This window comes from Muntiacus reevesi, chromosome 9, assembly GCF_963930625.1.
Source record: "Muntiacus reevesi chromosome 9, mMunRee1.1, whole genome shotgun sequence".
Taxonomy (NCBI): domain Eukaryota; kingdom Metazoa; phylum Chordata; class Mammalia; order Artiodactyla; family Cervidae; genus Muntiacus; species Muntiacus reevesi.
The window spans coordinates 41311133-41336946 of NC_089257.1; the positions used below are offsets into that span (position 1 = coordinate 41311133).

Consider the following 25814-nt stretch of genomic DNA (forward strand, 5'->3'; position numbering starts at 1 on the left):
TCTACTCTTCTGCTGTTTAATTTTTTAGTGTCTTCAATGAAAATCCATCAAAGCTCTTGTCAGAAATGACCAGACTTGTGGGGTGCACACTGTTCTAGAATTTGATGCTTTTGACTACTGGGAAATGTTTCTTACGTAAGAACTGTAAGAGGTAACTCCTTCCTTCCTCTATGAGATTAGAGGAAAGGTGTATCATATACTGCTTGTTCTGCTTATGTTCATCAGGGATAACTTTGAGTAATAAAGCAGGATAACAGAAGATATTCCTGTTTGTCAAGAGTCACCATGGTGGTCTGGAATAACAGTGATACTATGGAACCTATATTTATTCTGAGGGGTTTTCCTGGACTGGAGTATGCTCATTCACATCTCTCCATCCCATTCTGTCTTGCATATTTGTCAGCATTTATTGGTAATGTTACCATCCTCACTGTTATTTGGACAGAGTCCTCACTCCACCAGCCCATATATTACTTTCTTTCTATGTTGGCACTAACTGACCTAGGTATGTCCTTGTCCACACTGCCCACCATGCTTGCTGTATTATGTTCGGATGTTCGGGAGATCCAGGCAAGTGCTTGCTACGCCCAGCTCTTCTTCATCCACACATTCACGTTCCTGGAGTCCTCAGTGCTGCTGGCCATGGCCTTTGACCGCTTTGTTGCTATTTGCCATCCACTGCACTACACCACCATCCTCACCAACAGTGTAATAGGCAAGATTGGTTTGGCCTGCTTGCTAAGAAGCATGGGGGTTGTACTACCCACACCTTTACTGCTGAGACACCATCACTACTGCCATGTCAATGCCCTCTCCCATGCCTTCTGTTTGCACCAGGATGTTCTGAAGTTATCCTGTTCAGATGCCAGGATCAACAGTGTTTATGGACTGTGTGTGGTTATTGCCACACTGGGTGTGGATTCTGTCTTTATACTTCTTTCTTATGTCCTGATTCTGAAGGCTGTGCTGGCCATTGCCTCTCATGAGGAGCAGCTAAAGGCACTCAACACATGTGTGTCTCATATCTGTGTGGTGCTCACCTTCTTTGTGCCAGTTATTGGGATATCAATGGTCCATCGCTTTGGGAAGCATTTGTCTCCCATAGTCCACATCCTTATGGCTGACATATACCTGCTTCTTCCCCCACTGCTTAACCCTCTTGTCTACAGTGTCAGGACAAAGCAGATCCGTCTAGGAATTCTCTGGAAGTTTGGGCTAAGGAGGAGGTTTTAAATACCTCTAACCTTTGGTTTTCCCACTAAAAATCACAAGGCAGCTTTTTAAGTAGATGCAAAGTACATTATTGAAGCCTGGTCATCTGGTTAAATTCCTAATTCTTTCCTTTCCTATATAAATGATCTCAGATAATCACTAACCCTTAAGAAATCCATGTTTTTCATAGCAAAATTGTAAGTATGACCTTTTCTATCCCCAAGATAATTATGAGATATATGATAGAGTATATAAAAGAGATTATTTTGAAAAAGTGTAGCATTTGCTAATATTATTAAATTTCTATTAATGGTCATAATAACTTTCATTATGTAATATAACTAAATTTATAAGTTTCTCATGTTTATGACCTAAAATTCAGAAATCAGTCTCTCTTTCTCCATTTTATTTTGTTTCTCATGCCAAAATGTCACAATATTGTAACAGAACTATTTCTGACTTTTGAGGGTAAGTTTGGAACTTGTCTTCCTGGGAGGACTTTGAATTGCTACAGTCACTGTTGGCTATGAAATAAGTCCCCACCTCATCATTGGTTGGCACTAACTGACCTAAGTATGTTCCTATCCACACTTCCCATTACGCTTGCTGTGTTATGTTTGGAGAAAACGTTTGGGAGATCCAGGCAAGTACTTGCTATGTCCAGTTCTTCTTCATCCATACATTCACATTCCTGGGGACCTCAGTGTTGCTGACACTGGGAGAAAGATGGGTTCTTTCTTCCAACCCCACTGGAGCTGTATCTGCTCCTTCAACTTGCCATCAAATGCTGGGGCAGACACATGAAGTTGCCCAAGAAATCCTGATAGCACATGTCTAAATACCTGGGCAAATGTGTAGGCTTCCTGCTCAGTACTATAGCTCAGAATTCCATGTCTAAATCTGTGAGTGGATTGGGGTTTGTGTATGATAATCACTCTCATTTTTTAAATAGTATTCTTTCCTCTTCTTCATCTCTGTGTGGATTGTTAATATCAGTGTCATTCTCAGTTCCCTTATTGGTGATAATTCGCTACTTTTTTTTATTAACATACATATGGTTTCATCAGTGATATTTTATTATTCATATATATTCAGTTTCTTTTTAGCTGTATTGCAATTTTCTTTATCATGGGGTCATTACTACTATAATGACATGTCACTATGCACATGGTATTCCCCAATCAGCATGAATGTTCATAAAATATTTGTTAGTATAAACACTACTGTCTTTTCATGCTCCCAATAAATATATACTGAGAAACATGAAATGCCTGTCATAGCAATTACTGCTTTCAATACTGTGGATATATAAAAAGTGGAGTGGATGATCTAAATATTAAGAACTTAATGTTTAATAGAAGTGTACATGTAGAAAGCTTAGAAAAATTAATGGAAGTCATTGAAATATTGTTATTAAAGAGTGGCCAGTTTTACTTGAGGATTAAGGAATCAGGTATTGTAGTTGACACTCAGCAGTGCCTCATGGGTCAAATGCAGTCCTACCTCCTGAGCAAAGTGCGAAAGAAATCAGTATGCTTAAGCTGGCTTGTTTTGGCTTATGAAAGCTAACTGTGCATATCTTATTTCAACTCCATGTTCACACTGGTAGTTTGAAGTTGGTCATGATGGGAGTATTTCTACAACAGAAATTGACAGACACTACACACCAGGGCTTTTCAAAGCTTTCCTAGAGAATGACAGTCCCTTTGCTGTTCGCCTGAAACTATTACAGCACTGTTGATTGGTTATACTCCAATGCAAAATAAAAAGCTAATTAAAGAAGGAAAAAAAAAAAAAAAACCTATCTCACATACATTACTCCAGAAGAAAAAAGACTTTGTATTTTATTCTTAATGACTGCGTAAGTCATTAAGTGTTTACCAGCACACCACTGGATAAGGTATTTCAAGAAGAAGAGGCAGCATGAGGAAAAAAAAGAGTATGTGTTAGTAACATTCTCCAACTTCCAGGAGAAGTTTAAAACTTGGTGCTGCCACTACGGAGAACAGTATGGAGGTTCCTTGAAAAACTAACAATAGAACTACCATTTGACCCTGCAATCCCACTCCTGCGCATATATCCAGAGAAAAACATGATCCAAAAGGATACACGCACCGCAGTATTCACTGAAGCACTGCTTACAGTGTCTAAGACATAGAAACAACCAAAATGTCCATCAACAGAGGAATGGATTAAGAAGATGTGGTATGTATGTGCTTAGTCACTCAGTCATGTCCGACTCTTTGCGACCCCATAGATTGTAGCCCATCAGGCTTCTCTGTCCATGGGGATTCTTCAGGCAAGAATACTGGAGTGGGTTGCCATGCCCTCCTCCAGGGGATGTTTCCAACCCAGGTACTGAACCCAGATTTCCTGCATTGCAGGTGGTTCTTTACCATCTGAGCCATGAGGGAAGCCCAGAAGATGTGGTATATATACATATATACAATGGAATATATTACTCAGCCACTGAAATAAATGAAATAATGCCATCTGCAGCAACATGGATGGAGCTTAGCCTCCCTGGTAGCTCAGCTGGTAAAGAATCTGCCAATAATGCAGCAGACGCCGGTTCAATTCCTGGGTCAGGAAGATTCACTGGAGAAGGGATAGACTACCCACTTCAGCATTCTTGGGCTTTCCTGGCGGCTCAGCTGGTAAAGAAACCACTTGCAATGCGGGAGACCGCCTGCAATGCAGGATAGACCTAGAGAGTGTCATACTGAGTGAAGTAAGTCAGACAGAGAAGGAAATTCCTTATATGGGTAATCTAAAAATACATGATACAAATGAACTTAATATGCTTATTAGAAGTTCATTAAACTGAAACAGAAACAAACTCAGATTTAGAAAACAAACTTATGGTCGCCAAGGCAGGAGGAGGATGGGGGGAATGATGGGGGAAAGTTACAAGAGAGTTTGGGATGGACATGTACACACTGCTATAAATAAAATGGATAATCATTAAGAACCTATTATATAACACATGGAGCTCTGCTCAATATTATGTGGTGGTCTGGATGGGAGGGAAGTTTTGGGGAGAATGGATACATGTATATGTTTGATTGAGTCCCTTGCCTGCCCACCTGAAACTACTACAGCACTGGTAATTGGCTATACTCCAGTGCAAAATAAAAAGCTAAAAAAAAAAAGAAAAAAGAAAACCTCTCTCACATACCTTTCTCCAGAAGAGAAAGGACTCTATTTTTTTCTTGATAGCTGGACATTATGTACCAGGTAAAAGGTATGGCCTTAAATAGGCCTGTGTTAACGTGTGGTAAGGCATGGGGGAGAGAAAGCATCCTCTAGTCCTGTGATCAGGTCTCAGTCTTTTTTTTTTTTTTTTTTTAATTTTATTTTATTAGTTGGAGGCCAATTACTTCAAAACATTTCAGTGGGTTTTGTCATACATTAACACGAATCAGCCATAGAGTTACATGCATTCCCCATCCCGATCCCCGCTCCCACCTCCCCCTCCACCCGACTCCTCTGGGTCCTCCCAGTGCACCAGGCCCAAGCACTCGACTCATGCATCTCACCCGGGCTAGTGATCTGTTTCACCATAGATAATATACATGCTGTTCTTTTGAAACATCCCACCCTCACCTTCTCCCACAGAGTTCAAAAGTCTGTTCTCTACTTCTGTGTCTCTTTTTCTGTTTTGCATATAGGGTTATCATTACCATCTTTCTAAATTCCATATATATGTGTTAGTATGTTGTAATGTTCTTTATCTTTCTGGCTTACTTCACTCTGTATAATGGGCTCCAGTTTCATCCATCTCATTAGAACTGATCAAATGAATTCTTTTTAACGGCTGAGTAATATTCCATGGTGTATATGTACCACAGCTTCCTTATCCATTCATCTGCTGATGGACATCTAGGTTGCTTCCATTTCCTGGCTATTATAAACAGTGCTGCAATGAACATTGGGGTCCACGTGTCTCTTTCAGATCTGGTTTCCTCGGTGTGTATGCCCAGAGTGGTATTGCTGGGTCGTATGGCAGTTCTATTTCCAGTTTTTTAAGAAATCTCCACACTGTTTTCCATGTGGCTGTACTAGTTTGCATTCCCACCAACAGTGTAAGAGGGTTCCCTTTTCTCCACACCCTCTCCAGCATTTATTGCTTGTAGACTTTTGGATAGCAGCCATCCTGACTGGCGTGTAATGGTACCTCATTGTGGTTTTGATTTGCATTTCTCTAATAATGAGTGATGTTGAGCATCTTTTCACGTGTTTGTTAGCCATCTGTATGTCTTCTTTGGAGAAATCTCTGTTTAGTTCTTTGGCCCATTTTTTGATTGGGTCATTTATTTTTCTGGAATTGAGCTGTAGGAGTTGCTTGTATATTTTTGAGATTAATCCTTTGTCTGTTGCTTCATTTGCTATTATTTTCTCCCAATCTGAGGGCTGTCTTTTCACCTTGCTTATAGTTTCCTTTGTAGTGCAGAAGCTTTTAAGTTTCATTAGGTCCCATTTGTTTAGTTTTGCTTTTATTTCCAATATTCTGGGAGGTGGGTCATAGAAGATCTTGCTGTGATTTATGTCAGAGAGTGTTTTGCCTATGTTCTCCTCTAGGAGTTTTATAGTTTCTGGTCTTACATTTAGATCTGTAATCCATTTTGAGTTTATTTTTGTGTATGGTGTTAGAAAGTGTTCTAGTTTCATTCTTTTACAAGTGGTTGACCAGTTTTCCCAGTCTTTTAGTGAGTCTAAAGAGTTCATAGAGCCCCTGGACTGAGAACTCCAGAAGTGCTTCTCCCCCCCCCCCTTTTTTTTTTAATTTTCTCCATTATATAGAATAGGAAGGCTAGTGTGGGCTGGAGTGGGGTATTCCTTCCCCCACAACAGTTAGGAGCTGATAAGCCCTAGCAGTTTAGACTGTGATTAACTAGTTTCTCCCTATGACTGGCCTTGAAAAGAACAAGTGCTCTGGCATATTTCAAAGTGGTCCCTTTCCCCCTCTCCCTACAGGGAGCACAAGGGGATTTTTCTCCCATTTACTATGGAAACTTTGAAAAACTCTTGAAGGTCAATATCACAATATTTTAGGAACCCCTATCACAGGGTTCTCTTGGGATTTTTAACACTCAGACTTGTTTACTCTGAGCCCCTAGCACTCCATCAGTAACAGCTCAGCTTTCCTACCCCACCAGCTGTTTTCAGTTGCTGCTGAGCCTGGACTCCCATATTGGAAATTTGGCATGATCATCTCCTTTTCCAGAACAGAAGACAGTCTTCCAATGGCAGTGACATCATTTACCTTCCCTGGAGTTCACATTAAGAGAAAAAAAAAATTAGCCCTGAGGGAATGGATTAGTCAAAGGGGACATGCCGTTTAGAGTATTTAAAGCACCAAAGTGCAGTGCTGATCAAGCACCTAGCTGGGAAGAGCCAAGAATCTTGAACACAAAAATATGCTATCTTGGCTCTGGAGTTGCAAATGCCCTGCTCAGGACACCTATGCTTCCCTAAAGGACTATCTGCATCAAAATCCACTGTGTGTTTATTATTCTCTTATGCCTGGATTCAGTGGCTTTCTCTGCCTGCAAGACATTCCGTGCTTGGCAGACTAGAGATCCAGCCAACCTGTCTACACCTGAAAGAAGTCTTCAAAGGTGAAAAAATGGGTAACAAATTAATACCAAATATATTTGAAGAATTCAGGAAGTAGAAAGAGAAGGCAAGAGATAGGGTGACCATAGCTTGTGTGAAATCACTGTTTTGGGATAGGTCAGAGGTACACATTGCCATGTCCCTGAAAGGGCCAAGTAATCGTCCTCAGAGGCTTCTCAGAAGAGCTCTGGGATGGTATTATTAATTCATGTCCAGGCATAGATAGAACATATAATGGGGATCCATGTACTAAAATCTCTGGTCTCTGAAAACACTGCTATCTGATATTAACTAAAAACTATAATGTTAAAAATGACAACAACGATGATTTGAGTATCCTCTCTATCTCACTCTCAAGTAAATCATGTACACTTCGCAATATTATTGGGTTGGCCAAAAAGATCATTTAGGTTTTTCCATAAGCTATTAACATACAAGCCAAAAAGAGAATTAAGCAAAATGATTCTGAAGAAAAGCCCTGAGGAGTAACATCTTTATAAGTGATAACTTGGGCACTCCAGGTTACACCTGATTTTGGTTACTGGTGCACAGGGCTGATATGCTTAAGATTATGGCTACTTCAGCATTTCCATTACCATTTCGCTTCACTTAAGCCCCAAGTGTCTCCTAGGTCTTGGAAACTGTGCCAAAATTTCAGATATATTTCCTTAGATCTCTTGAATATTATATAAAGTTATACAGTTCCCAATTTTATGCTCAAAATTTTTCTTAATCTTCCAAAGTGACAGAGCCAGTGAATGACAATTATCTTCAGACTTTCTGTGACCCTGAAGGAACGGCCACTGGGAGCTGACTGCCTATGTCTGTATCAGATGGACTCCTCTATGGAAAGTGGATTAGGAATATCCTAAGTGAGAGACTTTTCTACAAAGTAGGAGAAAGTGATCTTAGAGGGAAGACCTGGAATATGTGGGCAGGATGGAATTTCTGAACGTATTCAAAGATTTGAGGAAGAGTATCAAGGACAAAGAAAATAATTGTGTGTAAGACTCAAAGGGATGACAGTTATCATTCAGTGATGATAAAAGAGATCAGGAGAAATTTGTGATATAAAAAGCTAGGAAATAAAAGGAGATGTAAAAGACCAGTATTCCCTAATATGCTATGATTAGTATAGTAAATAAACCACAGGAAAAGACTATATAAAGCAATTATTCTAACTGAAACTCTTCCTACAAAGGAAGGAAAATAGTATCAGAGAGAAAATTTCCTTTGATCCCAATAGAGATATAAGAAATTACTTTTTTTTTTTTTAACGTGTGTCAGAGGAAACTATAAATTGTAATTGAATTAGTGCAACAGGGTGGATTGGGGACCATATGACAGCAATATAGTACAAATATGGTCGGATTTTTCAATTTTTATTAAAATGTGTTTCTTACATCTTCTAAGATTATGTCCAAGATCTTTATATTTATGCATAAATTCCTTCAGAAGTTTTGGTCCATATATGCAGTCTTAATTCCAATAACCATTTGAAAAGCCTACCTACCTTATCCATGTGTGCTAAGTCACTTCAGTCCTGTCCAACTCTTTGTGACGCTATGAACTGTAGTCTGCCAGACTCCTCTATCCATGGATTCTACAGGTAAGAATGCTGGAGTGGGTTTGCATGCCCTCCTCCAGGGGATCTTCCCAGACCAGGGATTGAATCTGCATGTCCTGAGGCTCCTGCATTGCAGGAAGATTCTTTCCTGCTGAGCTACAGGGGACTTCTGTCCCTAACCTATAGCTTTATTCAATTATATTCACTTACACTAATACCTCTCTGTATTTACATGTGTGTCGATCACCAGAGACCACCCAACACAGTCCTTTGTTTCCATTTAACTCGTGTTTGTCATTTGAGACCTAATTCAAGAATTATTTTTAGCAAATTTTCTCTGACCGTTCTGCATCGTTAGTTTCCTCTTTCTATATTTTAAAGGACCTTGCATTAAATTAACACTTTATTTTAATTTTAGCTGTCTCTATAGTGGATAGAGATTGTAAGTATCTGAAGGCATTTCTCATATTAGGTTCACCAAAAGGTTCACTTGGGTTATTCTGCAAGATGTTAGGGAAAAATCTGAATGAACAATTTCGCCAAACCAATATATTTCTCTATATTTTAGCTTACCCAGATTTCCTTTAATAAAATATGTTCTCAATAAATGCACAATGAAGAAAATTAAATAAGTTGCAAATTAATAAATACAGGTGGTAATTATACATATTGAGCATAGGAGTGATTGAAAATAGTAAACAGAGCAAAATACACCAGAGCGTTGTTTTTTTGTGCATTTCACCCTAATTGTTCTGTGTTTTTGTCTCCCCACCTAGACTGAAGGTGCCTCCATCAGCACCATGTCTGTCTTCAATGACTCTGTCCTATACCCCTGCTTCCTCCTGACAGGCTTCTCAGGCCTTGAAAGCAGATATGGCTTAATTTCCCTCCCTATATTCTTGGTTTATGCCACCTCAGTTGCAGGGAACATTACCATTCTATTTATCATCAGAACTGAGCCTTCCCTCCACCAACCAATGTATTACTTTCTATCAATGCTGGCGTTTACTGATCTGGGCCTATCCACTACAACCTTGCCTACCATGTTCAGCGTTTTCTGGTTCCATACCCGGGAGATTTCTTTCAATGGTTGTCTGGTCCAGATGTACTTCATTCATGTTTTCTCAATTATTGAGTCAGCTGTGCTTTTGGCTATGGCCTTTGACCGTTTGGTAGCAATCCGAGCACCCCTGCGTTATGCAGCCATTTTAACCAATGATGTAATCATTGGGATTGCTTTGGCAATCACCGGAAGAGCCTTGGCTCTGGTCTTTCCAGCTTCCTTCCTCTTAAAAAGGCTTCAATATCGTCCTGTCAATATTCTCTCCTACCCCTTCTGCCTGCACCAAGACCTCATCAAGACAACTGTATCCAGCCGTCGGGTCAGCAGCATCTATGGCCTCATGGTGGTCGTCTGCTCCATGGGACTTGATTCAGTTCTCCTCCTCCTTTCCTATATCCTCATCCTTGGCACAGTTTTGAGTATAGCCTCCAGGACAGAGAGGGTGAAAGCTCTTAATACCTGCATCTCTCATATCTGTGCTGTACTCACTTTCTATACACCAATGATTGGACTATCTATGATCCGTCGCTATGGGAAGAATGCTTCCCCAATTGTCCATGTGCTCATGGCCAATGTCTATTTGCTGGTGCCACCCCTCATGAACCCCATTGTCTATAGTGTCAAGACCAAGCAGATTCGTGACAGAATCCTCAAGAAATTCAACCAACATAAAGTCTGAAAGAAACTCTAAAACACATTTTTTTTCTTCCCCCTCTTTATGTTAATGATTTCATATTAACGTAGATATTTGATTTTAAATATTAAAATTGATATTTTGTTTTTAAGATAATAGTAGTATTATGTGAGTGTATGTTCAAATGTGTCTGACTCTGCCATCCCATGGACTGTAGCCCTCCAGGCTCCTATGTCAATGATATTATTGGCAAGAATACCAGAGTGGATTGCGATTTACTAGGTTTCCCTGATAGCTCAGTGGGTAAAGAATCAGCCTGCAATGCAGATCTCAGTTCAATTCCTGGGTCATGAAGATCTGCTGGAGAAAGGATAGGCTACCCACTCCAGTATTCTTGGGATTCCCTTGTGGCTCAACTGGTAAAGAATGTGCCTGCAATGCGGGAGACTTGGGTTTGATCCTTGGGTTGGGAAGATCCCCTGGAGAAGGGAAAAGCTACCCACTCCAGTATTCTGGCCTGGAGAATTCCATGAACTGTATAGTCCACAGGGCTGCAAAGAGTCAGACACAACTGAGCAACTTTCAACTTCACTTTCACTTGCCATTTCCTACTCAAGGGTATTTCCTTGACCCAGGGATCAAATCCACATCTTCTGCACCTCTTTCATTGCCAGGTGGATTTTTTACCACTGCATAACCTGGGAAGTACAATAGTATTATAGAAGTATGATAATACAATAATAGTAACCTTATTTTTTCACTATAGAGAATAAAAGCATGATTTTGATTTATATTCATATTGACATACTAGAGAATATGCTAAGTCCAGGTTAGACTATTCTTAACAGAACTATGATTTTAATAATTAGCAGTAAATGTTTATGAGACTAAAAGGGCCATCAGGTCAACATTCTAGTGAAGTTATTAGCTATAACTTGTAAAGTCCTTAATTTATGAAAAAGATATGGATTTCAAGATGACTTCAAGTATAATATAGGGGTTTCCCTCCTAGCTCAGTTGGGAAAGAATCCGCCTGTGATGCAGGAGACCCCAGTTCGATTCCTGGGTCGGGAAGATCCACTGGAGAAGGGATAGGCTACCCACTCCAGTATTCTTGGGCTTCCCTTGTGGCTCAGCTGTAAAGAATCTGCCTGCAATGTGGGAGACCTGGGTTCAATCTCTGGGTTGGGAAGATCCTCTAGAGAAGGGAAAGGCTACCCACTCCAGTACTCTGGCCTGGAGAATTCCATGGACTAAGTCCATGGGGTCGCAAAGAATCGGACACAACTGAGCGACTTTCACTTCAAGTATAATATAGACTCTATAGTCTACATCAACAATATTGCCCACAAAATTGACCTTAATATAAAAATATTTTAAAGTATTTTAAAAGTCTTTGTTCAAGAGAGAAAAAAACATTTCCATCATGAAAGACTTCTATTAAAAGAAAACTATAACTGAATGAATATCAACACACTTTCAAAAACATAAAAGAAAGAAAACATGGGCCAAAATAATTGAACTGATTTGGTTAGCTCTCAAATAATCCAGAAACCATAGGTTCTGTGTGTAGGAACCAGGAAGGCCTTTCTTCTCGGAGTTGTATAGATACTTCTGAGACCCAGATTTTCACCCATTTTTTGCTTGTTTTTGACTTATTGAAAGAAATATGTTAAAGTCTCCAAATATCATAATGGATTTCTCTATTTCTCCTTGTCATTCTATCAGTTTTACCTCAGAATTTAGTACTTTGCTGCCGGTGCATAGATATTAAGATTTATTATCTTTGAAATTATTTTATCAAAATGTAATATCCCTTATATTTACCCCGATACTTGTTCCCATTTTCTGAAATTAATATAGCTTATCTCATTTTCTTCAGATTAGCGATAGCATTGCATATCTTTCTGCACTTCTTTACTTTAAAAAATGTATGTCTTTAGTATGGAGGTCCTTTAAAAAACTAAAAATAGAGTTACCAGATCATCCAGCAATCTCAATCCTGGGCATATATCTGGGAAAGATGAAAACTCTAATTCAAGAAGATCCATGCATCTCAATGTTCATAGCAGCACTCTTTACAGTAGCTGTGACATGGAAGCAACTTAAATGTCTATAGACAGAAGAATGGATAAAGAAGATGTGATATATATATACACTCATACACACACACAATGGAATATATACTAAGCCATAAAAAAAAAAAAAAAAAAAGAAATAATTCCATGTGTAGCAGCATGGATGGACCTGCAGTTGTGATTATCATACTAAGTGAAGTAAATCAGACAGAAAGAGACAAGCATCATATGATACCACTTGTATATGGGATCTAGAAAAAAATGATACAAAGGAACTTATTTACAAAACAGAAATAGACTCATAGATATAGAAAGCAAACAGGGTTACCAAAGGGGAAAGCAAGGTAAAGGGATAAATTAGGAATCTGGAATTAACAGATAAATGCTATTATATATAAAACAGATAACAAATAAGGACCAGTTGCTTCAGTCATGTTCAACTCTAGGCAACTCAATGGACTGTAACCTGCCAGGCTCCTTTATCCACAGGATTCTCCAGGCAAGAATACTGGAGTGGATTGCTGTGCCCTCCTCCAGGGGATCTTTCCAATTCAGGGATCAAACGCATATCTCTTATATCTTCTGCATTGGCAGGCAGGGTCTTTACAACTAGTGGTACCTGGGAAGCCCCACTGTATAGCACAGGAACTATTTTTAATATCTTAAAATAACCTACAATGAAAATTAATCTGAAAAATAATATGTCCCAAGGAACCACTAATCTAACGTCTGGTCTAACAGATGTCCCTATTTTGGACTTCCCTATGAATGTAATTTTCCAACAAAAGTTCATCTAGTGAAGGCTATGGTTTTTCCAGTAGTCATGTATGGATGTGAGAGCTGGACTATAAAGAAAGCTGAGTGCTGAAGAGTTGATACTTTTGAACTGTGGTGTTGGAGAAGACTCTTGAGAGTCCCTTGGACTGCAAGGAGATCCAACCAGTCCATCCTAAAGGAAATCAGTCCTGAATGTTCATTGGAAGGACTGATGTTGAAGCTGAAATTCCAATACTTTGGTCACCTAATGCAAAGAGCCGGCTCATTTGAAAAGACCCAGATGCTGGGAAAGATTGAAGGCAGGAGGAGAAGGGGATGACAGAGAATGAGATGGTTGGATGGCATCACCGACTCGATGGATATGAGTTTGAGTAAACTCCGGGAGTTGGTAATGGACAGGGATGCCTATCATGCTGAGGTCCATGGGGTCGCAAAGAGTCGGATACAACTCAGCAACATGAATGTAATAATACATAATGTTTATTTTATTTAGCATACTGATATATCATGCTTCAGTACTTCAGTCCTTTTTATTGCTGAATGATTTTTCATTTTATGGTATTATGTAAATGGATTAAAGATAGAACCTGTTTATTGACCTGTATATTGTTTACTTCTTTATAGCAAGTAGGACTTTAATCTCAAGCTCACCAGCACCAAATTGAAATTCTTCACATGCACTCCCTTTCAATATATCCCACATAAGCATAACTATAACCACACAGAGACTGCCTGAATGGTATACTCACAAAGCTGACCCAACTTGTATTAGCTATAGATAAACAAATCCAGAAGCTTTAAAAAATTCCAAATCACTGTTGCCCTTGAGGGCTCTCTGACCCAGTGACTACCTTCAATGAGAGTGAGAGATATTATCAAGAAACATAGTAGTGGAGCTAAGTCGCTCAGTTGTGTCTGACTCTTTGTGATCCCATGGACTGTAGCCCTCTAGGCTCCTCTGTTGATGGAGTTCTCCAGGCAGGAATACTGGAGTGGGTTGCCATTCACTTCTCCAGGGCATCTTCCTGATCCAGGGATCAAATCCAAGTCTCCTGTATTGGCAGGCAGATTCTTTACCATCTGACCCACCAGGTAAGTCCTAAGAAACATACGTCCCTGCCTAATTACCCCTTTGTCTCAGGAGTTTCCTTGTTCTTTTCCCCTTGGAGTGGTGGCACTGACCACTGCCCCTGGGACGTCCCGCTGCTTGGGATTTCCCTTACTGTACAAGCTGTCCCAGTGCTGCCTGAGAAATCTAAAGTTGTGTTTCTGCCATTTTACAGTTAAGCCTTTTCCTGATCCCCAAATCTTCAAACTCAGTACAATGTATATCATACATTTTGTTTATCATTCAGATGGGTGATAACCATTTGATTTAATTCCACATTTTATTATAATGCGAAGAACTGAAAGGGTCATTGGAAAGGACCCTGATACTGGGAAGGATTGAGGGCAGAAGGAGAAGGGGATGACAGAGGGTAGGTTTGTTGGATGGCATCAATGACTCGATGGACAAGAGTATGAATTGTCTCTGGGGATTGGTGATAAACAGGGAGGCCTGGCATGCTGCTGTCCATTGGGTCACAGGGAGTCAGACACGACTGAGCGACTGAACTGAACTGATTATAATGCTGATATGTTTATTCTTGTATATATTTTTGTGTGGACACATTTTCATTTCTTTTAGATATTTATGTTAGAGTGGAATTCTTGGATTATACAGGAACTCTAAGCTTAACTGCTTAAAGAATTTTGCCAGACTTTTCCAAAGTAACTTCAAATTTTCCATTCTCACAGTAGTGTATGAGGATTCTAGTTTCTCCACCTTCTCAACAACACTTGTTTCATTTTAAAATTCTAACTGTTTTAGTGAGTATGAAATGGTATTTAATTGTGGCTCTGACTATCATTTCACTAATGACAAGCATTTTTTCATATTCATATTGGCTATTTGTATATTCTCCTAAAGAAATGTCTATTCATATCCCTTGGTTATTTTTAACTGGGTTTTTTTTTTTTTTTTTTTTTTGCCTTTCTATTATTTTATATATTTTAGACATAAGGCTCTTATCATATACACGATTATAGATATTTCCTCCCAATTTTGGGCAATGATTTCATTTTCTTGGTGATATCCTTTGAAGCATAAAGTTAGTTAATTTTGATGACGTCTATTTTTTTTTTTTTTTTGCTTTTGTAGCTCATGCTTCTGGTGTCCTAATAATCCTCTGACAAATTTGAGATCATTAAAATTTTACTATACATTTTACTCTAAGAATTTTACAGCTTTATCTCTTTCATTAATACATTTGACTCACTTATAAGTTAATTTTTATGTATTGTGAACTAAGATTTTTATTTTATTTTTTTAATAAGACTATGTTCAGGTGGCAATATGTCTTAAATTTATCTACAGATTTATTAAAACTGTATCAAAATCGTAGTTGACGTCTTTGTGCAAAATGACAAGCATATTCTAAAGCTCATATAACCTAAAGTAAATCAGTCCTGAATATTCATTGGAAGGACTGACGCTGAAGCTGAAGCTCCAAGACTTTAGACACCCGATGCGAAGAACTGACTCATTGGAAATAACCCTGATGCTGGGAAAGATTGAAGACAAGAGGAGCAAGGAAGGTCAGAGGATGAGATGCTTAGATGGCATCACCGACTTGATGATGGGAGACCAGGAGCTGACTAAGGCTCAGATCATGAAATCCTTATTGCCAAATTCAGACTCAAACTGAAGAAAGTAGGGAAAACCACTAGACCATTCAGGTATGACCTCGATCAAATCCCTTATGATTGTACAGTGGAAGTGAGAAACAGATTTAAGAGACTAGATCAGATATACAGAGTGCCTGATGAACTATGGAAGGAGGTTCATGACATTGTACAGGAGACAGGGAGCAAGATCAACACCAAGAAAAAAAAAATGCAAAAAAGCAAAATGGCTGTGTGAGGAGGCCTTACAAATACATGAGAAAAGAGGAGATGCAAAAAGCAAAGGAAAAAAGGAAAGATATACCCATTTGAATGCAGTGTTCCAAAGAATAGCAAGGAGAGATAAGAAAACCTTCTTCAGTGATCAATGCAAAGAAATAGAGGAAAACAATAGAATGGGAAAGACCAGAGATCGCTTCAAAAAATTAGAGATACCAAGGGAATATTTCATGCAAAGATGGGCTCAATAAAGGACAGAAATTGTAGGGACCTAATAGAAGCAGAAGACATTAAGAAGAAGTGGCAACAGCAATCAGAGCAGAAAAAAAAGCAAAAGGAATCCAGATAGGAAAAGAAGAAATGAAACTCTCGCTGTTTGCAGATGACATGATCCTCTACATAGAAAACCCTAAAGACTCTTCCAGAAAATTACTAGAGCTAATCAATGAATATAGTAAAGTTGCAGGATATAAAATTAACACACAGAAATCCCTTGCATTCCTATATACTAACAATGAAAAAACATAAAGAGAAATTAAGGAAACAATACCATTCACCATTGCAACAAAAAGAATAAAATACTTAGGAGTATATCTACCTAAAGAAACAAAAGACCTATACATAGAAAACTATAAAACACTGATGAAAGAAATCAAAGAGGACACAAACAGATGGAGAAACATACCGTGTTCATGGATTGGAAGAATCAATATTGTCAAAATGGCTATTCTACCCAAAGCAATCTATAGATTCAATGCAATCCCTATCAAGCTACCAACGGTATTTTTCACAGAACTAGAACAAATAATTTCACAATTTGTATGGAAACACAAAAAACCTCGAATAGGCAAAGTAATCTTGAGAAAGAAGAATGGAACTGGAGGAATCAACCTGCCTGACTTCAGACTCTACTACAAAGCCACAGTCATCAAGACAGTATGGTACTGGCACAAAGACAGAAATATAGATCAATGGAACAGAATAGAAAGCCCAGAGATAAATCCAAGAACCTATGGACACCTCATCTTTGACAAAGGAGGCAAGGATATACAATGGAAAAAAGACAACCTCTTTAACAAGTGGTGCTGGGAAAACTGGTCAACCACTTGTAAAAGAATGAAACTAGAACAGTTTCTAACACCATACACAAAAATAAACTCAAAATGGATTAAAGATCTAAATGTAAGACCAGAAACTATAAAACTCCTAGAGGAGAACATAGGCAAAACACTCTCCGACATAAATCTCAGCAGGGTCCTCTATGACCCACCTCCCAGAATATTGGAAATAAAAGCAAAACTAAACAAATGGGACCTAATGAAACTTAAAAGCTTCTGCACTACAAAGGAAACTATAAGTAAGGTGAAAAGATAGCCCTCAGATTGGGAGAAAATAATAGCAAATGAAGAAACAGACAAAGGATTAATCTCAAAAATATACAAGCAAGTCCTGAAGCTCAATTCCAGAAAAATAAATGACCCAATCAAAAAATGGGCCAAAGAACTAAACAGACATTTCTCCAAAGAAGACATACAGATGGCTAACAAACACATGAAAAGATGCTCAACATCTCTCATTATTAGAGAAATGCAAATCAAAACCACAATGAGGTACCATTACACGCCAGTCAGGATGGCTGCTATCCAAAAGTCTACAAGCAATAAATGCTGGAGAGGGTGTGGAGAAAAGGGAACCCTCTTACACTGTTGGTGGGAATGCAAACTAGTACAGCCACTATGGAAAACAGTGTGGAGATTTCTTAAAAAACTGGAAATAGAACTGCCATATGACTCAGCAATCCCACTTCTGGGCATACACACCGAGGAAACCAGATCTGAAAGAGACACGTGGACCCCAATGTTCATCGCAGCACTGTTTATAATAGCCAGGACATGGAAGCAGCCTAGATGCCCATCAGCAGATGAATGGATAAAGAAGCTGTGGTACATATACACCATGGAATATTACTCAGCCGTTAAAAAGAATTCATTTGAATCAGTTCTAATGAGATGGACGAAACTGGAGCCCATTATACAGAGTGAAGTAAGTCAGAAAGATAAAGAATATTACAGCATACTAACACATATATATGGAATTTAGAAAGATGGTAATGATAACCCTATATGCGAAACAGAAAAAGAGACACAGAAGTACAGAACAGACTTTTGAACTCTGTGGGAGAAGGTGAGGGTGGGATGTTTCAAAAGAACAACATGTATATTATCTATGGTGAAACAGATCACTAGCCCAGGTGAGATGCATGAGACGAGTGCTCGGGCCTGGTGCACTGGGAGGACCCAGAGGAGTCTGGTGGAGAGGGAGGTGGGAGGGGGGATCGGGATGGGGAGTACGTGTAACTCTATGGCTGATTGGTGTCAATGTATGACAAGACCCACTGAAATGTTGTGAAGTAATTGGCCTCCAACTAATAAAATAAAATTTAAAAAAAAATTAAAAAATAAAAGAAGAAGAAGTGGTAAGAATACACAGAAGAACTGTACAAAAAGATCTTCATGACCCAGATAATCATGATGGTGTGATCACTCATCTAGAGCCAGACATCCTGGAACATGAAGTCAATTGGAACTTAGGAAGCATCACTACGAAGAAAGCTAGTGGAGGTGATGGAATTCCAGTTGAGCTATTTCAAATCCTAAAATATGATGCTGTGAAAGTGCTGCACTCAATATGTCAGCAAATTTGGAAAACTCAGCAGTGGCCACAGAACTGGAAAAGGTCAGTTTTCATTCCAATCCCAAAGAAAGGCAATGCCAACGAATGCTCATCTACCACACTATGACACTCATCTCAGACACTAGTAAAGTAATTCTCAAAATTCTCCAAGCCAGGCTTCAACAATACGTGAAACATGAACTTGCAGATGTTCAAGCTGGTTTTAGGAAAGGCAAAGAAACCAGAGGTCAAATTGCCAACATCCGCTGGATCATTGAAAAAGCAAGAGAGTTCCAGAAATACATCTGTTTCTGCTTTATTGAGTATGCCAAAGCCTTTGACTGTGTGGATCACAAAAATCTGTGGGAAATTCTCCAGGAGATGGGAATACCAGACCACCTGAAATGCCTCCTGAGAAATCTGTATGCAAGTCAGGAAGCAACAGTTAGAACTGGACATGGAACAACAGACTGGTTCCAAATAGGAAAAGGAGTATGTCAAGGCTATATAGTGTCACCCTGCTTATTTAACTTATATGCAGTGTACATCATGAGAAACTCTGGGTTGGGTGAAGCACAAGCTGGAATCAAGGTTGTGGGAAGAAATATTATTAACCTCAGATATGCAGCTGACACCACCCTTATGGCAGAAAGTGAGGAAGAACTAAAAAGCCTCTTGATGAAAGTGAAAGAGGAGAGTGAAAAAGTTGGCTTAAACCTCAACATTCAAAAAATAAAGATCATGGCATCTGGTCCCATCACTTCATGGCAAGCAGATGGATAAACAGTGGAAACAGTGGCAGACTTTATTTCGGGGGGGGGGGGCGCTCCAAAATCACCGCAGGTGGTGACTGCAGCCATGAAATTAAATGACGCTTACTCCTTGGAAGGAAAGTTATGATCAACCTAGACAGCATATTAAAAAGCAGAGACATTACTTTGCCAACAAGTATCCGTCTAGTCAAGGCTATGGTTTTTCCAGTAGTCATGTATGGATGTGAGAGTCGGACTATAAAGAGAACTGAGCGCTGAAGAATTGATGCTTTTGAACTGTGGTGTTGGAGAAGACTCTTGAGAGTCCCTTGGACTGCAAGGAGATCCAACCTGTCCATCCTAAAGGAAATCAGCCCTGAATGTTCATTGGAAGAGCTGATGTTGAAGCTGAAACTCCAATACTTTGGTCACCTGATGCGAAGTGCCGTGTCATTTGAAAAGACCCAGATGCTGGGAAAGTGGAAGGCAACAGGGGAAGGGGATGACAGAGAATGAGATGGTTCGATAACGTCACTGACTCATTGGGCATGAGTCTGAGTAAACTCCGGGAGTTGGTGATGGATAGGGACAACTGGTGTGCTGCATTCCATGGGGTCGCAAAGAGTTGGACACAACTGAGTGACTGAACTAAACTGAACTAATGGATGTTGGCAATTTGATCTCTGGTTCCTCTGCCTTTTCGAAAACCAGCTTGAACATCTGGGAGTTCACGGTTCACGTATTGCTGAAGCCTGGCTTGGAGGAGCATTACTTTGCTGGTGTGTGAGATGAGTGCAATTTGTGGTAGTTTGAACATTCTATGGCATTTCATTTCTTTGGAATTGGAATGAAAACTGACCTTTCCCAGACCCATGGCCACTGCTGAGTTTTCCAAATTTGCTGACATATTGAGTGCAGCACTTTCACAGCATCATCTTTCAGGATTTGAAATAGCTCAACTGGAATTCCATCACCTCCTCTAGCTTTGTTCATAGTGATGCTTCCTAAGGCCCACTTGACTCACATTCCAGGATGTCTGGCTCTAGCTGAGTGATCACACCATCGTGATTATCTGAGCCATGAAGATCTTTTTTGTACAGTTCTTCTGTGTATTCTTGCCACCTCTTCTTAATATATTTTTTTCTGTTAGGTCCATACCATTTCTGTATTTTACTGAGCCCATCTTTGCATGAAATGTTCCCTTGGTATCTCTAATCTTTTTGAAGAGATCCCTAGTCTTTCCCATTCTATTGTTTTCCTCTATTTCTTTGCACTGATCGCTGAGGAAAGCTTTCTTATCTCTCCTTGTTATTCTTTGGAATTTTGCATTCAAATGGGTATATCTTTCCTTTTCTCCTTTTCTTTTCACTTCTCTTATTTTCACAGCTATTTGTAAGGCCTCCTCAGACAGCCATTTTGCTTTTTTGCATTTCTTTTTCTTGGGGATGGTCTTGACCATTGTCTCCTATACAATGTCATGAACCTCCTTCCATAGCTCATCAGGCACTCTGTCTATCAGATCTAGTCCTTTAAATCTATTTCTCACTTCCACTGTATAATTATAAGTATTATGATTCCACTGTATAGTCATAGTATTATGCAGATTCATAAATAAAGTAATACTTAAGAATACTTATGTAATCGTAAGCATTACTTTACTTTAAAATAAAAATTCTCATATTATTTTCAACATTCTTTGTTTTAATAAATATATAACTAAACATCACATATTTTTTTTTTTAATTTTATTTTATTAGTTGGAGACCAATTACTTCACAACATTTCAGTGGGTTTTGTCATACATTGACACGAATCAGCCATAAAGTTACACGTATTCCCCATTCCGATCCCCCCTCCCACTTCCCTCTCCACCGACTCCTCTGGGTCCTCCCAGTGCACCAGGCCCGAGCACTCGTCTCATGCATCTCACCTGGGCTAGTGATTTGTTTCACCATAGATAATATACATGCTGTTCTTTTGAAACATCCCACCCTCACCTTCTCCCACAGAGTTCAAAAGTCTGTTCTCTACTTCTGTGTCTCTTTTTCTGTTTCACATATAGGGTTATCATTACCATCTTTCTAAATTCCATATATATGTGTTAGTATGCTGTAATATTCTTTATCTTTCTGACTTACTTCACTCTGTATAATGGGCTCCAGTTTCGTCCATCTCATTAGAACTGATTCAAATGAATTCTTTTTAACGGCTGAGTAATATTCCATGGTGTATATGTACCACAGCTTCTTTATCCATTCATCTGCTGATGGGCATCTAGGCTGCTTCCATGTCCTGGCTATTATAAACAGTGCTGCGATGAACATTGGGGTTCACGTGTCTCTTTCAGATCTGGTTTCCTCGGTGTGTATGCCCAGAAGTGGGATTGCTGAGTCATATGGCAGTTCTATTTCCAGTTTTTTAAGAAATCTCCACACTGTTTTCCATAGTGGCTGTACTAGTTTGCATTCCCACCAACAGTGTAAGAGGGTTCCCTTTTCTCCACACCCTCTCCAGCATTTATTGCTTGTAGACTTTTGGATAGCAGCCATCCTGACTGGCATGTAATGGTACCTCATTGTGGTTTTGATTTGCATTTCTCTAATAATGAGTGATGTTGAGCATCTTTTCATGTGTTTGTTAGCCATCTGTATGTCTTCTTTGGAGAAATGTCTGTTTAGTTCTTTGGCCCATTTTTTGATTGGGTCATTTATTTTTCTGGAATTGAGCTTCAGGACTTGCTTGTATATTTTTGAGATTAATCCTTTGTCTGTTTCTTCATTTGCTATTATTTTCTCCCAATCTGAGGGCTGTCTTTTCACCTTACTTACAGTTTCCTTTGTAGTGCAGAAGATTTTAAGTTTCATTAGGTATGACCCACCTCCCAGAATATTGGAAATAAAAGCAAAACTAAACAAATGGGACCTAATGAAACCTAATAAACATCACATATTTTTGCTAAATAAAATCATCTCCAAATACTGTTATTCACTGAGATAAATTTTAAAAGTTCATGTTTTTCTCTGTGACAGCAATCATCCTTTCCAAAGAGACCTGATTCACTAATCAAATCTCTTTTAGGAGTTAGTTTACATTGCCTCTCTTACTCATTTCCCTTGATCCAAAGATTCTCTGATTTCCCCTATTTTGTCTTATCTTCTCATTTAATGGATTATAGCCTCTAGTGGCTTCCTAAGACAGGTCATAGCAAGTATATATTTTGTAAGCTTTCATTTATTAAAGCTGCTTCAGTCTTTTTCTAGCAATTATCGTGTAACTGACCCTGGAGTAGGGAATGGTAATCCACTCCTGTATCCTTGTCTGGAGAATTCCATGGACAGAAGAGCCTCATGGGCTACAGTTCATGGGGTGGAAAAGAGTCGGACACAACGGAGTGACAAACAGAAGCCATTTGCAGTAAATATCTAAGCAACTGAATTAACATATATGAGGCAACTGTCTTAAGAGAATCTTAAGACAGTTATAAGATTAAGACAAATACACAATATGAGACATATGATCTCCCTAAGTTTCTGTACCTTTTTTTCTTTAGCAGATTAGAGAGAATAACTGAAGTGGAAGGAGAGAGCTTAAAGTTTAGGCTCTGGATTTAAAATATGACATACTTGAGAGAAGGAAATTCTGTAGAGAAAAACATCCATAAATTTGTGCAAGGAGTCTTCTTAGATTTTCACTAAATTAAAAATTATACATGTATGGGAAAATTCTTAGCAAAAGCTGGCAGAGTACCTATGCAAGTAGTTCTGAAGTGAACAGATTTTGGAGATTACATGATACTGCAATACAGAGGAGTCAGAGCAGAGAGAATCTGTTGAGTTGAGCATGTAGAGATTTTATCTGACACCTCAGAAAAACCAACTTCTTTACCCTTGGAGTTTGGTCAATGCTATGCCTACTCTAATTAACAAGACTTGAAGGGATAGAAAGTGAAAGTCGCTCAGTCGTGTCCAACTCTTTGCAACACTATGAACTATACAGTGGAAGGACGTCTCTAGGCCAGAATACTTGAATGGGTAGCCCTTCCCTTCTCCAGAGAATCTTCCCAACCCAGGGATCAAACCCAGGTCCCCCGCATTGCTGGCAGATTCTTTACCAGCTGAGTCACAAGGGAAGCCCAAGAATACTGGAGTAGATAGCCTATCCCTTCTCCAGCACATCTTCCCAACCCAGGAATCAATCAGGGTCTTCTGCATTGCAGGAGGATGCTTTACCAACTGAGCTAGCAGGGAAGCCCTTGAAGGGATAGAGTTGATTCATAAATAACTAAATGCCAAAAAAACGTGTAACATCAAAAGGAAGACAACAAAATCCAGACTCTCAACAATGTAATATTATTGTAGCAACACACTTATTGTTTTAAATACAACAATCACTTACTACTAGTACAGCCGCTATGGAGAACAGTGTGGAGATTTCTTAAAAAACTGGAAATAGAACTTCCATATGACCCAGCAATACCACTTCTGGGCATACACACCAAGGAAACCAGAACTGAAAGAGACACGTGCACCCCAATGTTCATCGCAGCACTGTTTATAATAGCCAGGACATCGAAGCAACCTAGATGCCCATCAGCAGACGAATGGATAAGGAAGCTGTGGTACATATACACCATGGAATATTACTCAGCCATTAAAAAAAATTCATTTGAATCAGTTCTAATAAGATGGATGAAACTGGAGCCCATTATACAGAGTGAAGTAAGCCAGAAAGATAAAGACCATTAAAGCATACTAACACATATATATGGAATTTAGAAAGATGGTAATGATAACCCTATTTGTAAAACAGAAAAAGAGACACAGATGTACAGAACAGACTTTTGGACTCTGTGGGAGAAGACGAGGGTGGGATGTTTCGAAAGAACAGTATCAAAACATGTATATTATCTATAGTGAAACAGATCACCAGCCCAGGTTGGATGCATGAGACAAGTGCTCGGGCCTGGTGCACTGGGAAGACCCAGAGGGATTGGGTAGAGAGGGAGGTGGGAGGGGGGATTGGGATGGGGAATACATGTACATCCATGGCTGATTCATGTCAATGTATGCCAAAACCCACTACAGTATTGTAGAGTAATTAGCCTTCAACTAATAAAAATAAATGAAAGGTAAAAAAAAATAAAATAAACAAGGGAATAAGAAGGAAAAATGCAATACTTATTGGTCCCGATATGACATACTATGAGTCATTTTTAATCAGTGGTAGCAGAACAAAGAAGGACAAAGAGTGTGATTTATGGGGAGAATGAAGTACACATTATCTTCTGTTTGGCCCTTTGCAATGACCTTCTGATCAATCTTCCTTCCTAAAGTTTTCCACATTTAAATAAGGTTTTATCATGGCTGTCAGCATGATCATCAAAAATTAAAATTTTTTTATTCTACTTAAAATGCATGTATGCTTTTTTTTTTTTGCTTTCTACTCAATAAAGTTCATATGTTATAATTGGAAATTGTTTCTATTCATGATGAGCACTCTGATTGAACCAATAGTCCTATTGTCCAATCACTAATGTTATTTGCATTTCCTAGAAGATACCACAGTTTCTCATTTATTGGTATCTTTGCATCAGGCATTTGCATTTTCTGAAATTTTCTTTCTCTTCTCTGCTTGTGCCCATCCTCAGTGAAGCTTTCCTTGATATTGCTTTCTCCTGAGTATAATTTGTGCCACTTCACTTTTTCACAAAGTCCTCATCTTGCAGCTTGTATCATACAAAATTTTGGTACCATGCAAATTTCTCAATCAGACTGTGGACAAGGGCAATATCTGACTTATCTGAATAATGCCATAAGATATTATAGTGTACATAAATATATGAATAAATACATACCCGAGAAAGCTGAAAAAGCTTTAAATATCTTAAATATAGAATACATTTATTCAGTTTCTAGCAGTACAGAAACAATTTTTTAAAACTATAGCTCAGGTACAACATTTCATAATTTTAAAGATAATGGTGAAACTTAATTTCTCTGTGTAATAGAATAGTCATAATTATTCTTTATAGTCCCAATCAGGAAAAGATCATCATGCAATTTACATTAAAAAAAATAACTGGAAGATTTAAATGACATTGGAACTAATATGTATTGTATCTTGGATTATAATCAAATACCCTGTTTCACGAGCTGCTATTTGTTTGGTTGCTAAGTTGTGTCCAACTGTTTGTGACCCCGTGGACTGTAGCCCACCAGGCTTCTCCATCCATGGGATCTCCCAGGCAAGAATACTGGAGTAGGTTGCCATTTTCTTCTCCAGGGGACCTTCCTGATGCAGGGATCAAACCTGTGTATCCTGTGTCTCCTGTTTGGCAGGTGGATTCTTTACCACTGAGTCATCTGGGGAACTCCAGTCTCTTTTCAGGAGACTCAGAGCTGAAAAGCATCAAAAAGTGAAGTTGGAGCCCTGCACAATGGTAATTTGGAGTTGTTTCCACCTTGCTTGTATCTTGGGGCCTCTTGAGACACTAAAA

General features: G+C 39.0%; 2 protein-coding genes across 2 annotated transcripts; both read left to right on the forward strand.

The window, feature by feature from the left end:
* The first annotated feature begins 285 nt into the window (after nt 1-285).
* On the forward strand, nt 286-1233 carry LOC136174702 (olfactory receptor 51L1). The gene has a single exon (XM_065944884.1). It carries the CDS (start codon nt 286-288, stop codon nt 1231-1233), a length of 948 nt encoding a protein of 315 aa, XP_065800956.1.
* Nucleotides 1234-9198: 7965 nt separating this feature from the next.
* On the forward strand, nt 9199-10140 carry LOC136175273 (olfactory receptor 51G2-like). Its single transcript, XM_065945590.1, has one exon. The coding sequence runs from the start codon at nt 9199-9201 to the stop codon at nt 10138-10140; it is 942 nt and encodes a 313-aa protein (XP_065801662.1).
* The last annotated feature ends 15674 nt before the right edge of the window (nt 10141-25814 follow it).

Coding starts and splice junctions, on each gene's coding strand:
- LOC136174702 (XM_065944884.1), top strand. CDS start 286: ATGGTGGTCTGGAATAACAGTGATACTATGGAACCTATATTTATTCTG.
- LOC136175273 (XM_065945590.1), top strand. CDS start 9,199: ATGTCTGTCTTCAATGACTCTGTCCTATACCCCTGCTTCCTCCTGACA.